The sequence below is a fragment of the Lithobates pipiens genome, unplaced genomic scaffold, assembly GCF_037356315.1.
Source record: "Lithobates pipiens isolate NorthernLeopardFrog02 unplaced genomic scaffold, aLitPip1_a1.2 Scaffold_133, whole genome shotgun sequence".
Classification (NCBI taxonomy): domain Eukaryota; kingdom Metazoa; phylum Chordata; class Amphibia; order Anura; family Ranidae; genus Lithobates; species Lithobates pipiens.
This window is the reverse complement of record NW_027507722.1, coordinates 18,954-33,899: the sequence shown is the minus strand read 5'-3', so window position 1 is coordinate 33,899 and position 14,946 is coordinate 18,954. Positions and strand designations below refer to the sequence as shown.

The 14,946-nt window shown below is 49.0% G+C and overlaps 1 protein-coding gene across 1 annotated transcript in view; it reads left to right on the top strand.

Annotated features, from left to right (window-relative positions):
* Positions 1-1,401: 1,401 nt before the first annotated feature.
* Positions 1,402-14,946, top strand: part of LOC143981288 (uncharacterized) — a gene marked incomplete at its 3' end in the record, with an annotated part of 32,493 nt that continues 18,948 nt past the window's right edge. Inside the window, exons 1-2 of the mRNA XM_077479087.1 lie at positions 1,402-4,894; positions 9,140-9,283. Coding sequence (XP_077335213.1) covers positions 4,889-4,894; positions 9,140-9,283 — 150 coding nt within the window. The remainder of the gene's footprint in view (positions 4,895-9,139; positions 9,284-14,946) is intronic.

Sequence of the window (14,946 nt, the reverse complement as noted above, 5' to 3'; positions counted from 1 at the left end):
TTCAGTGTCCTCCACCCCTCTCTACCAATCCCTCCACTGGTCTCCATTCAGTGTCCTCCACCCCTCTCCATCCCCCCCAGCACTCTTACCCCACTACATCCCTGATCCCTCTAGCACTATTGCCACCCAAGCTATCCCTTATACACCCTAGGTCCCCCCTCAGCATTGCCCCCCCATACACCCTTGATATCCCCCAGCACCATTATTCCATCCATGTAGTACCCCCTTTTCCAGTGGAGATACAGTGCATGTGAACTTATGGCTATGTGCCCACCTCCAGCACTGGACTCAACTATACCAATCAACTCAAGCAGGTAGAAGGAGGGGCGGCGGAGGAGGGGAGCATGCCTCTGGGCATTCCAAACCCTTCTGTGCAAACAGTGCTGGACAGCTGAGCTCACCATGACACCATCCACAATGCCACTTCCACAGGTTGGCTCTCAGTGCTACCCACTCAGCAGCTCCTCCCCCACAGCGTCCGAGTCCTGAGCATTCAAGCTGCATGGGGCGGGGTCAGAGCATCACTGGCGCTCCAGCTCCGCCCCTTCCTGCTGGCTGTGAAATAACAGACACTGTTCTGCACGGCGCTCCGCTGCCGGCCGACCTCCCCTGTCTATCCATCACTCTCAGTGCCATCATGGCAGGGTGGGCTCGTGGGGCAGCTGCTTTGTCACACCTCCCAACATTTAGAGATGGGAATGAGGGACGCCCACTAGCAAATGTATCTAGGGATAGGACACACCCCTGGCCACACCCTCTTAAAGGAGAATTAACCCCAAAAAAAGGTTAAATAAATCCACAAGGGCTTTTTTTTTTTTTTTTACCAATACTATTCTTTTATATCGGCTTTTAAAATTTACAAATACAGCAATTTAGAATTTGGATGGAAGGTTGAGCAAAATGAGGGGGAAAGAGGGACATTGCTCCAAATGTGGGACAGTCCCTCAAAATCCGGGACATTTGTGATCGATGGCTTTGGGGGAAGTGCAGGGGCCCCCCATGCAGCTGGGGCTCCGGGCAGTACCCAGGTGTGCCCGCTCATTAAGAAGACCCTGTAAATACAGGACTGAAAACTCTGAGCGATGATCAGGCTCGCCGCTGCTTTTACGTTTCGAACATCTTACCAGTCAGACGGAGATCTCAGTCCTGTATATCATCATATAACCTCACTTTACTGCTATAAATAAGTGTAAAAGGCAAAACTCCGGTGGGTGTAACAAGATGTCCGCCTTCCCCCCTTCTCTCTGTATTCTTACTATGGAGGAGTGCGGGGTGTAGGAAGATGGCGGCGACGGAACGTCACTTCCGTTACTTATTCTGATGGGTAGAACACCAGTACTCTGATAGAACACGCCGCTTTCCAGCTCCATTCCTTGCGTGTGACGTCATCCCGCGGTAGGCACGCAGTACGTCGCGTTAGGTAGGTGGAGCCTGAAGAGAAAGGGAAAAGACCGGAGACCGAGGAGAGGGCCGGGGGAGACGGAGAGAAAGACCGAGAGAGACTACCGGGGGGGAGGAGGAGCCTGAGACCGGCACCGAGAGAAACACCGACCCGCCCCCACCGAGGATCGAAATATCCACCCATCCCCCCACCGGAGAGCATCCCCTCCCCCCCAATATATATATATAAAGATCATATCCCCTCCCCCTATATATATATATATATATATATATCTCATATCCCCTCCCCCCCAATATATATATAAAGATCATATCCCCTCCCCCCAATATATATATCTCATATCCCTTCCCCCATCCAAAATATATATATATAAAAGGATCATATCCCCTCCCCCCCCCCCCACTATGATGTAGAGGATTGGACCCCCCACTATAGAACGTCACTCACATATCACAAGATCTGCCCCCTCCCCCCATATTTATCATCACCCTGCCCCCAATATATAGAAGACCTCCCATTCTACCAATAACTCCGCCCCCAATATATAGAGGACCTCCATTCTACCGATAACCCCGCCCCCAATATATAGAAGACCCCCATTCTACTGATAACTCCGCCCCCAATATATAGAGGACCCCCATTCTACCGATAACTCCGCCCCCAATATATAGAAGACCCCCCCATTCTACCGATAACTCCGCCCCAATATATAGAGGACCTCCCATTCTACTGATAACCCCGCCCCCATTATATAGAAGACCCCCCATTCTACTGATAGCCCCGCCCCCATTATATAGGGGATCAGCACCCATCCCCCCAGTGTAACCCTTCCACCCCCTCATCTCTAAGGACCCCCTCCCCCCATCTATCTCATTTCTATATCTTTTTTTTTGAAGTTTTCTTATCAGGGGGTGTCACCATAACCCCTCCCCCATTCTCTCAGGTACTCTCCATGCACCGCCCACCCCGGGTCCCCACATTTAGGGGTGCATGGTCCTTTATTTGGAGGCCCCTGTAGCCCCCATCCTCTGTGTTTGGGGACCCTGTAGCCCCAATCCTCGGTGTTTGGGGACCCTGTAGCCCCCATCCTCGGTGTTTGGGGACCCTGTAGCCCCCATCCTCTGTGTTTGGGGATCCTGTAGCTCCCATCCTCGGTGTTTCGGGACTCTGTAGCCCCCATCCTCGGTGTTTTCGGGACTCTGTAGCCCCCCATCCTCTGTGTTTCGGGACTCTGTAGCCCCCATCCTCGGTGTTTCGGGACCCTGTAGCCCCCCATCCTCGGTGTTTCGGGACCCTGTAGCCCCCCATCCTCGGTGTTTCGGGACTCTGTAGCCCCCATCCTCTGTGTTTGGGGATCCTGTAGCTCCCATCCTCGGTGTTTCGGGACTCTGTAGCTCCCATCCTCGGTGTTTTCGGGACTCTGTAGCCCCCCATCCTCTGTGTTTCGGGACTCTGTAGCCCCCATCCTCGGTGTTTCGGGACCCTGTAGCCCCCCATCCTCGGTGTTTCGGGACCCTGTAGCCCCCCATCCTCGGTGTTTCGGGACTCTGTAGCCCCCCATCCTCGGTGTTTCGGGACTCTGTAGCCCCCCATCCTCGGTGTTTCGGGACTCTGTAGCCCCCATCCTCGGTGTTTCGGGACCCTGTAGCCCCCATCCTCGGTGTTTGGGGACCCTGTAGCCCCCATCCTCGGTGTTTGGGGACCCTGTAGCCCCCATCCTCGGTGTTTGGGGACCCTGTAGCCCCCATCCTCGGTGTTTGGGGACCCTGTAGCCCCCATCCTCGGTGTTTGGGGACCCTGTAGCCCCCATCCTCGGTGTTTGGGGACTCTGTAGCCCCCATCCTCGGTGTTTCGGGACTCTGTAGCCCCCATCCTCGGTGTTTCGGGACTCTGTAGCCCCCATCCTCGGTGTTTCGGGACTCTGTAGGCCCCCATCCTCGGTGTTTCGGGACTCTGTAGCCCCCATCCTCGGTGTTTCGGGACTCTGTAGCCTCCATCCTCAGTTTTTTAGGACCCTGTAGCCCCCAATCTCAGTGTTTTCGGGACTCTGTAGCCCCCCATCCTCTGTGTTTCGGGACTCTGTAGCCCCCCATCCTCTGTGTTTCGGGACTCTGTAGCCCCCATCCTCGGTGTTTTCGGGACTCTGTAGCCCCCATCCTCGGTGTTTCGGGACTCTGTAGCCCCCATCCTCGGTGTTTCGGGACTCTGTAGCCCCCATCCTCGGTGTTTCAGGACTCTGTAGCCCCCATCCTCGGTGTTTCGGGACTCTGTAGCCCCCATCCTCGGTGTTTCGGGACTCTGTAGCCCCCATCCTCTGTGTTTTCGGGACTCTGTAGCCCCCCATCCTCGGTGTTTCGGGGACTCTGTAACCCCCCATCCTCGGTGTTTCGGGACTCTGTAGCCCCCATCCTCGGTGTTTCGGGGACTCTGTAACCCCCCATCCTCGGTGTTTCGGGACTCTGTAGCCCCCATCCTCGGTGTTTCGGGACTCTGTAGCCCCCATCCTCGGTGTTTCGGGACTCTGTAGCCCCCCATCCTCGGTGTTTTCGGGACTCTGTAGCCCCCCATCCTCGGTGTTTCGGGACTCTGTAGCCCCCATCCTCGGTGTTTCGGGACTCTGTAGCCCCATCCTCGGTGTTTCGGGGACTCTGTAACCCCATCCTCGGTGTTTCGGGGACTCTGTAACCCCCCATCCTCGGTGTTTCGGGACTCTGTAGCCCCCATCCTCGGTGTTTTCGGGACTCTGTAGCCCCCATCCTCGGTTTTTCGGGCCCCTGTAGCCCCCATCCTCGGTGTTTCGGGACTCTGTAGCCCCCATCCTCGGTTTTTCGGGACTCTGTAGCCCCCATCCTCGGTTTTCGGGACTCTGTAGCCCCCATCCTCTGTGTTTCGGGGACTCTGTAGCCCCCATCCTCGGTGTTTGGGGAAGTTGGTTGTCTTCACTTTGGTCTGGTGACTACCTCAACCCTCCCTCTCAGGTCCGGATCTCTCAGGTTCCTCTTCTCAGGGGTGATAAGACGTCCCAGTTTGGCCATATGCAGCACTGTGGGGGATGTGATTGGATGCTGACCCTCTACATGTGATCTCCTCCAGCGCCTCCATCTCCGCTCCATCATCAAACATTTTTAGGTATTTATTGACCAGTCATTGGCTTCCTCCACCATCGCTGACGGACACTACTGATTGGTTGCCTGGCAGATATGCTTTATCCTGGGGGATAAACCAAAAGAGTCAAATGGAGGCTTTGCAACATACGCCTAGAGCCCATCTCGGGCCCCGCCTGCCCGCCGACGCTCCAAAGCCCAAAGAAACCGCCATAGAGGTCCTTCTCCTGTCAACTCCTTGTCCTCCAGCCCTGAGCCGGTAGTCTGGCCACGACCGCAACGCAAGAAGAGACGGCGGAAGAGGGGCGAGGAGAACGCGGCAATCCGAGAAGAAGACCTGATCGATGGATTCTGTATCAGCAGTTTTGGCAGCCTGGAGGCTATGCAGGTGTGGCACTGATTGGATGATGGAAGGCCGTGGGGGGGGGGGGGGGGGTTGGTCAGGGATGTGTGTTTAGATGGATAATAATATGTATAGAGAGGCCCAAGTATGGTATGTATAGAGGGTTATGATGGTGGTGTGGTAATGTATAGAGGGTTATGATGGTGGTATGGTATGCATAGAGGGTTATGATGGTGGTGATATGGTATGTATAGAGGGTTATGATGGTGGTGGTATGGTATGTATAGAGGGTTATGATGGTGGTGATATGGTATGTATAGAGGGTTATGATGGTGGTGGTATGGTATGTATAGAGGGTTATGATGGTGGTGGTATGGTATGTATAGAGGGTTATGATGGTGGTGGTATGGTATTCATAGAGGGTTATGATGGTGGTATGGTATGTATAGAGGGTTATGATGTGGTGGTTGGTATGTATAGAGGGTTATGATGGTGGTGGTATGGTATGTAATAGAGGGTTATGATGGTGGTAATGTATAGAGAGGCCAAGTATGGTATGTATAGAGGGTTATGTGGTGGTATGGTATGCATAGAGGGTTATGATGGTGGTATGGTACGTATAGAGGGTTATGATGGTGGTATGTATAGAGGGTTATGATGGTGGTGGTATGGTATGTATAGAGGGTTATGATGATGGTGGTATGGTATGTATAGAGGGTTATGATGGTATGGTATGCATAGAGGGTTATGATGGTGGTGGTATGGTATGTATAGAGGGTTATGATGGTGGTGGTATGGTATGTATAGAGGGTTATGATGGTGGTGGTATGGTATGTATAGAGAGGTGTGGTGGTATGGTATGTATAGAGGGTTATGATGGTGGTGTGGTATGTATAGAGGGTTATGATGGTGGTATGGTATGTATAGAGGGTTATGATGGTGGTGATATGGTATGTATAGAGGGCCGGAGTATGATGATGTGGTATGTATAGAGAGGCCGGGTATGGTACGTATAGAGGGTTATGATGGTGGTATGTATAGAGGGTTATGATGGTGGTGGTATGGTATGTATAGAGGGTTATGATGGTGGTGGTATGGTATGTATAGAGGGTTATGATGGTGGTGGTATGGTATGTATAGAGGGTTATGATGGTGGTGGTATGGTATGTATAGAGAGGTGTGGTGGTATGGTATGTATAGAGGGTTATGATGGTGGTGTGGTATGTATAGAGGGTTATGATGGTGGTATGGTATGTATAGAGGGTTATGATGGTGGTGATATGGTATGTATAGAGGGTTATGATGGTGGTATGGTATGTATAGAGGGTTATGATGGTGGTGGTATGGTATGTATAGAGGGTTATGATGATGGTGGTATGGTATGTATAGAGGGTTATGATGGTGGTATGTATAGAGAGGTGTGCTCGTATGGTATGTATAGAGGGTCGGAGTATGATGATGATGGTATGGTATGTATAGAGGGCCGGAGTATGATGATGTGGTATGGTATGTATAGAGAGGTGTGGTGGTATGGTATGTATAGAGGGTTATGATGGTGGTGATATGGTATGTATAGAGAGGTGTGGTGGTATGGTATGTATAGAGGGTTATGATGGTGGTGATATGGTATGTATAGAGAGGTGTGGTGGTATGGTATGTATAGAGGGTTATGATGGTGATATGGTATGTATAGAGGGCCGGAGTATGATGATGTGGTATGGTATGTATAGAGAGGTGTGCTCGTATGGTATGTATAGAGGGCCGGAGTATGATGATGTGGTATGTTGGGAGTGGTGAGGTGAACGTTGAGGTTGGTCGGTATGGATGTGGAGATCTCATCCCTCAGATAACTTTCCAACCCTCTATCCGTCTCCAATCCACTTCTACCAAATGGGTCCAACAAACTGTCCAAATCACCAACTGGGTGTCTTCACCTTTCCTTCCCCCAATATCTTCCAACGAGGGTTCCACCCGCCACCTGGGCAGCCACTTACCAAATCATCCAATGAAATCCGCCTATCATTCCACTCCAGATAGGTCAGCGGATAGGAAACCCCCGGCGTTCCTCCTCAATTTTCTTTCAAGTTGTACGGAGAGGAGAAACGTCGGGGATTGCAAATCCACTGACCTACCTGGAGTGGAATGGTATGCGGTTTTGATTGGACGATTTGGTAAGTGGTTACACAGGTGGCGGGTGGAGCCCTCATTGGAAGGTATTGGGGAGGTTGAGGTGGTGAAAGGAGAAGGTGCACAGTTGGTGATTTGGACACATTTGGTAGAAGTGGATTGGAGATCTTGTGAGAGGCTTGCAAAGCGTTTTTGAACGGAGTACACTGAGGGACGCGGGGGGTCTGTTCAGCTGCTTGTCTCTCACTTGTTCTCTGGTGGACTCATTAAATATGGATGTGGAGATGTAGCTCTGGTGCAGCTTGTGAGGGATCTCGGTAGTCAGTGGTGAGTCTTCCCTCGTTTTAGTTGCCTTGTTCAGTTGTTTATTTTCCATTGGGTGGTGGTACCATCGTCCTGGTTGACTTTCTAGTGGGTGATAATTCTCATGGAGAAGCTCCACCACATTAGTGGAGGGAGAAGAAGCCGGGAGGTCGTCCAGCTTTGACAGCAGCCATGAGGAATATCCAGGTTTTGGGTGGAGTTGTAACCTGTTAGGATAGAAATATTGGGACTGGAATTTCTGAATTGTTTTTGAGGGAATTCCTCCTAATCCCGGCCTGGCTGCCCGGAACCAGGTTTTGGCGCACCGGAGACACGCTTCCTATCGCCAGGCCGGGTGGTATAGCCAACAGGGATGCACGATACCAATTACCGATACCTACCGCAACTGTTTTCTTTTCACTTCAGCTGTCAGTTATGGTACAACACGTTCAAAAGTTATTTACAAATGAAATATATATATATTTTTTTATTTAGCGCTTTTTCAATGTGAAATGTGTAAAAATATTCAACAAACAAAAGTTTTATCGTTTATAAAATAGACGTTAACAAAAGAAAAAAAGCCGGAAAATAATTCCATGGAGGAGAATAGGGAGTAAATGAAGGGGTTAAACAGAGGAACATTTTTTCATCCATTTGATCTGCAGATGAAGAAACAGAAAAATACAAAAAGAAACAATGTTTCTTTTTGAGTGTTTCAGGGCTGAGCAATGTTGTTAATAAACATTGCCGCTACTTTTTTTTTTTGACAGCTCCAATTACCGGACTTGTTTAACACACCGGGGAGACCCGCTGACAGCTCAAAGAGCCGAGCCTGAAAGTATCGGTGCATTCGCACAAGTACCGATACTTGTGCACATACTCGGTATCGGTGCAACCCTAATAGCCAGGACCTTAAAAAAACAAGTAGGCCATTGCTGCGTCCCTATTCCTGTCCCACCAGCCAATGAAAAAGGACTGGTGGGTTTAGGAACCCTCCATTTCTGTGACGAGGGGAGAGGTGTGGAGTAGAATATTGGAGGCTTGGCTCTCTCCCTGCATGTGTCCTCAGCCCTACAATCCTGTCCTTCATGTTTTGACATGTGACTTAAGGCCGGGGTGAGAAGATGTCTTGTGAGACCATCCATGGTTGGTGGGAGATATGGAGAAATTAGTGTATGAGGTCCATTCCTCCTATTACCTGCCCCTCCCCTCAGAACATCCATGTCCGGTGAACACTGGGGTCATCACATGTTCTCACCCTCTTATTACCAGTCTCCCCCCTCAGAACATTTGTCTGGTGATCATCGGGGTCATCAAATGTTCTGCTCACTCTCCTATTACCAGCCTCTTCCCTCAGAACATCCATACCTGGTGACCATTTGGGGTCATCACATGTTCTGCTCACCCTCCTATTACAAGCCCCTCCCCTCAGAACATCCGTGTGCGGTGACCATCGGGCTCATCGCATGTTCTGTTCGCCCTCCTGTTACCAACCCCGCCCCTCAGAATTTCCATGTCCCATGATCATCGGGGTCATAGCATGTTCTGCACACCCTCCTATTACAAGCCCCTCCCCCCAGAACATCCATGTGCGGTGACCATCGGGGTCATCACGTGTTCTGTTCGCCCTCCTGTTACAAGCCCCTCCCCTCAGAACATCCATGTCCGGTTAGCGTCAGGCTCATCACATGTTCTGCTCACCCTCCTATTACCAGCCTCTTCCCTCAGAATATCCATGTCTGGTGACCATCGGGGGTCATCAAATGTTCTGCTCGCCCCCCTATCGGGAGGTCTCAGTATATAGGAGCCATGCAGTATCTGCATTACTAGTGTGAAATTCTCTGTCTCCTCTTCCTGCAGAGAGATGTCTCTGTGGAGCCGACACACCTGGAGGAGCCATTCAAGAAGCGCCCCCCAGGGAAGAGAAAGCGAAGTGACGGAGGCAGTTCAGAAGATCCCGGAGTGAGTGAGAACCAGCGTGAGGAGCACCCCTTCAATGGACAGGTAACTGATGTCTTTGTATGGGAGATCTGGGGCTGCACAGCTGCTCCAGAAATTAACAAGATGAGGCAAAGAATACCCAATCACATGCAAGGGGAAAAAAAACAGCATTTTTCTTGCACATGATTGGAGGATGGAAGTCAGCAGAGCTCCCCCTCATTAACAAAGATCTCGAGCATCTTCAGTTGCAAATTGCACAGACTGTTTGCCATTAGTAAATCCACCTTATTGTCCTCCCGCCCCCTGCCCTGGGACCAGCCCTCCCGCCCCCTGCCCTGGGACCAGCCCTCCCGCCCCCTGCCCTGGGACCAGTGATGGGAACATGGTCTCTTGTCCCTCCAATGAGATGTATGTTGGGGACATGGTCTCTTGTCCCTCCAATGAGATGTATGTTGAGGACATGGTCTCTTGTCCCTCCAATGAGATGTATGTTGGGGACATGGTCTCTTGTCCCTCCAATGAGATGTATGTTGGGGACATGGTCTCTTGTCCCTCCAATGAGATGTATGTTGGGGACATGGTCTACTTTCTTTTCATACATCAGGGGACACAGAGCCATAGTAGTTACTATGTGGGCTAATAGGCCACCTTTAGGTGATGGACACTGGCATGCCCTAAGACAAGAAGTGCACTCCCTTTATAACCCCTCCCATTACTGGGAGTACCTCAGTTTTTCGCCAGTGTCTAAGGTGTTGGTCACGAGTAAAGATGTGCTGTGCTGAGCTCCACTGGAAGCAATCCTTGCTGGGGATAGCCATGCTGGCCGGATCCGTTCAATGTGTCCTTTTTTGGGCCTAATGAAATGGTACCTGGGCCTCATATCCAAAGAAACAAGGTTTTGCCTGCGAATGCTTCTCTTTTTAGAGAGCTGGACCCTGGGATCCAGTACTTTTTGGTAGTAAGGCCATAAAGTTTTACTGGCAGGGTGCTGTTGCAGGTCCAGCATTGTGGGTAACCTCTAGGTTCCCCTACTCCTGAAGGTGTTACGGCACCCACCGTGAAGGGTGAAGATTGGGTTTATCTCAGAAAACCCTGCGGCGGGAAGGTAAGTGGAGTTTTCTAAGAAATATCTTTGATTTTTCTTATGAATGTCTCCTTTAAGTAAAATAAATGTTGTAATGCCTATGTGTCACCACTGGGGGCTGTATTGAGCACTCACCCCTGTAGATAATGTGGGGGCGGGGCTAAGGGCGTTGGCATTCTCTGACACCAAATGCACATGGAGGAAGCTTATAAAAGCACACTGTGCTGCTACTGCTGGCTGTGGAGGGACACATGAGCAGGAGGTGGTATTACTTGAGGTTTGGTGATACGGGCATCCCATTTTGACACATTGTTACTGTTCCAGGCTGGGCATTAATAGCAGCATTATATTGCTGGACAATAGACCTAGCAGTGTGCATTATTTTTGGTAGTGCCTCTGCTTTGTGCTTCAGACTATGAGTGGAAGAGGGACCAGGAATTCCTCAAAGGGTTCTAGGGGTTCGATTGTTTTACAACAACCTAAATCCATTTCCAAAAGAATGTCATCCTCCTCTGAGAGTGATGTGGCCGGTCAGATTGAGCCATCGGGGGAGACTGATGTTGCAGCAGCGCTGGACACTTCCGGCCCTGTATATATCACACAGGAGGTTTTCTCTTCTACCATTTGTAATTTGGAAAAGAAGATTGATGCTATGATATCTCTCCATAGTGGGTCTAAGCGTAGCAGATCCCCATCCTAGTGCTCAGGACCCTCTTATTGAGGTGCAGGAGGCAGGGGATCAGGAAGATCTTCCAAGAGATTTGTAAGATGCTAATATATCCTCTTCTGAGGATCCTAATATAGAGGGAGTAACATCACAATACTAAATTAGTTCATTCAACCTTTTTGCTGCCCCTGTAGCGCAATCTATTGATGAACCCACCTCTGGTTTGGGATCATTAAAACCTCCCCCATCTGGGGATGCTTTTCCTATTCATTCATGGCTAAAAAAAAAAACGGATGTATTTGGAATGGGAACACCCACCACACTTCATTCTATGGAGGAGGAATTCTATAAGAAATGGGGGGGGGGTTCCAGCAATTGATGCTGCAATCGCCTCAGTAAACAAAAATCTCGCTTGTCCCGTGGATAATGCGCAGATGTTAAAGGATCCAACAGATAAAAAAGTTGAACAACATGTCTCTGGCAAGTTCAGTAGCGCAGCCGGTTCTTGCGGGCAGTTGGTGTATCTCAGTCCATTGAGGAACAGTTTGTGCAGATACTTAACGTTTTTCTTGATCAGCAGGCCCAGCAATGAGCTGGCGTATCAGATGCACTATGTTTTACAGTGGATGCTATGTAAGATTCTATCTTTCAAGCCTCACGGCTTATGCTTGGACTAGTGCATTCTCGCAGAGTTCTGTGGCTGAAGAATTGGTCAGGCGAAGCACCGTGTAAGAAGCTTTTGGCCAGTTTCCCTTTCATGGTGAACGGTTATTTGGGGACGATCTGGATAAATACATCCAAAGAATCTCTAATGGGAAAAGTTCTCTTTTACCAGTGAAGAAGTTTAAACATTTGTCCTTTTTAAGCGTGCTTCCTCTCCAGTGCCAGGGGCATCTGCCTCTAGGGGCAATCTAGACAGCCTCCACCGTCAGGTTCAAGAGGAAGACCTCAAGGGCAACCCCACGGCCAAAAGAGGACTTGGGGCAGAAAGCCTGCAAAACAGGAAATTATTATAAAGTGAGAGCAACTGAAAGAACTTATCAAACAAGAAAATAGCGCCCTTTACTATCGGCTTAAAAAAGAAAGATGCCAATGGGAGGAAATGCAGAGTAAATATATTGCCAAAATGTTAAAGAAAAATAAAGCTAATTTTATTGAAAGTATTCAATCGGGGGAAGGGGGAAAGGTATTTTCAACCCCAGAGATTGCTTGGGCCTTTCAAGAACTTATACTCAACCTAAAAAGGATATTGTTAAAAAGAGACTAGACAATACCAGAGGCTTTTTGAACAAATGCGGTCTTAAAACAAAATCCCTCTAGATAAAGTTGGCCCCCCTGGAGGATCCCATAACGGAAACAGTTAAAATGTTTAAAAGAGTCAGCGGCCAGGAAAAGCCCTGGACCAGATGGGTTTATGATTGCTTAATTATAAAAAATTTAGAGACACCCTGGTTCCTAAAATGGTTTCTTATATGAATGGGATAGGTGTAGATTGGGGAAATACGACGGGAAGCGCTTGAGGCGGAGATTGCCATTGTTCCTAAGGAAGGAAAAGACCCAAATCTGTGCTCTAGTTATCGGCCCATTACCCTACTGAACGCCGACGTAAAGTTGTTTGCTAAGATTTTAGCTAATCGATTGAAGACGGTAATGAATGATCTGGTGCACACAGACCAAGTGGGATTAGTTCCTGGGAGGGAGAGTAGGGACAACGGCATTGGAACCCTCTTGGCAATACATAGGGTGAAAGAGCGTGGATCCCCAGGGCTACTACTGTCAATAAACGCAGAGAAATCGTTTGACAGAGTTGACTGGGGATTTAGGCAAAACTCCCAGCGAGGGTCAAAATAAATGGGACTCTATCGCGGCCATTTAAAATGTTTAACGGGACTCTGGTTGTCCCCTGTCCCCCTTATTAATTATTTTATCAATGGAACCGTTGTGGGCTAGGGTAAGATTGAACCCCGACATCATGGGAATACAGATTGATAACGTAGTACATAAAAAAAGCAGCACATGCCGATGTCTTGTTTTATGTCACCAGCCCTAGGATATCCCTTCCCAACCTACTGAACACCTTTAAAAAGGTTTGGTGAGGTTTCGAACTTTAAAATTAATCCTTCAAAATCAGAAATTTTAAACATAAATGTCGCCCCGCAGGAAGCACGAACGCGTAAACAGGACTTTCCATTCATATGGGGGGGACAACGTGATTAAGTACTTGGGAGTTAAAATAACACCTACATTCGATACCATGTACCAACAAAATTTTATTCCGCTAATAAATGATATTAAATACCATTGCCTCTAGACAAAGATCCTGGATTAATAGGATAAACTGCCTGAAGATAATACTCCCTAAGATTTTAAAGAAAAAACCAAATGATACCAATCCCAATTCCAGAAACATATTTCAAAAAATGTAATTTGCTATTCCGCAGGTTCATCTGGAGGCACAAAAGGCCAAGAATAAGCCTGGGAATACTCGTCAGAGATGAGACACAAGGGGGGTTGGGGGTTCCTGATATTAAAACGTATTATTGTTCAATTTTATTGGCTTGAATGGGTTAGGCCGCGTACACACGGGCGGATTGTCTGGCCAACTAAGTCCGTCGGACAATCCGACAGACAGTCCGTCCTACTTTTGAATGAACGGACTTGACCACACACGATGAGCAGACAGTCCGTTGAAAGCTTGCGCGATGACGTGTACAGCACGTACGACGGGACTAGAAATATGACGTCCAATACACTGCAATGCAATTTTCGGCCGTGTAAATCCTTTCTGAGCATGCGCCATACTTAGTCCGTCCAACTTGCCTACTCACGAGCGGACTGTCCGCTGAAACCAAAGTTGGACGGACAATATTACGGAAATTCCGAAAGACTTAGTCCGCCAGACTGTCCGCTGAAAAAGTCCGCTGAAGCCCACACACGAGCGGATTGTCCGCTGAAATGTGTTTCAGCGGACTAAGTTGGACAGACAGTCCGCCCGTGTGTACGCGGCTTAAGAGACCATAAAGAAAAAAGTTGGGTTAAGTTAGAAAGTGGGATTAGTAAAGCGCCTCTGGAGAAGGTAATATGGACCCCCATACACGCCAGAAAACTAGATGCTCACACGCACCCGATTACACGCTTGGCTATGGTAATCTGGTAAAGGGTTCACAAAACTGGGATTTTAATTCCCCTTTGATAACACTATGTGACATCTATTATTTTACACCTGGCATAGAGAGGATTCACGGGGGGGGGGGGGGGGTGGTTTAAGAATAAAGGAATAAAGATGCACAACTAAAAGATATAAGTAACGGTAAAATTTGCACTTTTTAAGAACTAAGGAACAAAAGAGAGATGTTAGATATAAATTGGTGGCGGTACGCACAGCTGAAACACTTCGTGCAATCCCTCCCCCACCCCCTTAGGTCAGAAGACAGCCTGTGCCCACTAGAGCGGCCGTGTGTGCCAACTGACGGAAGGAGAGGGATCTTGAAGCTATATAAAATTTGAATGGCCTTAAAATTCCGGAGCCCCCTCTTTATATTAGAAAATGGGATGAAGCGTTTGGGACAGGAAGTACGGAGGCAGAGGTATACAAAATATTAAGGATGCCGCATGCGATCTCATCAGGTGTTCGTTCACTGGAAATGAACTATAATGCCCCGTACACACGAGAGGACTTATGTCCGACAGACTTCCAAAGGAGTTCCGCCGGAGTTCCGACGGAGTTCTGACAGACTTTTCGGCCGAACGGACTTGGCCACACACGATCACACTAAACTCCGACGGATTCGAACGTGATGACGTACGACCCGACTCGAATAAGGAAGTTCATAGCCAGTAGCCAATAGCTGCCCTAGCGTCGGTTTTAGTCCGTCGGAGTAGCATACACACGAGCGGAGTTTTCGAAGGGGACCGGGTCCGGCGGAGTTCCTTCGGGAAAATTTGAAGCATGCTTCATTTCTAAAGTCCGTCAGA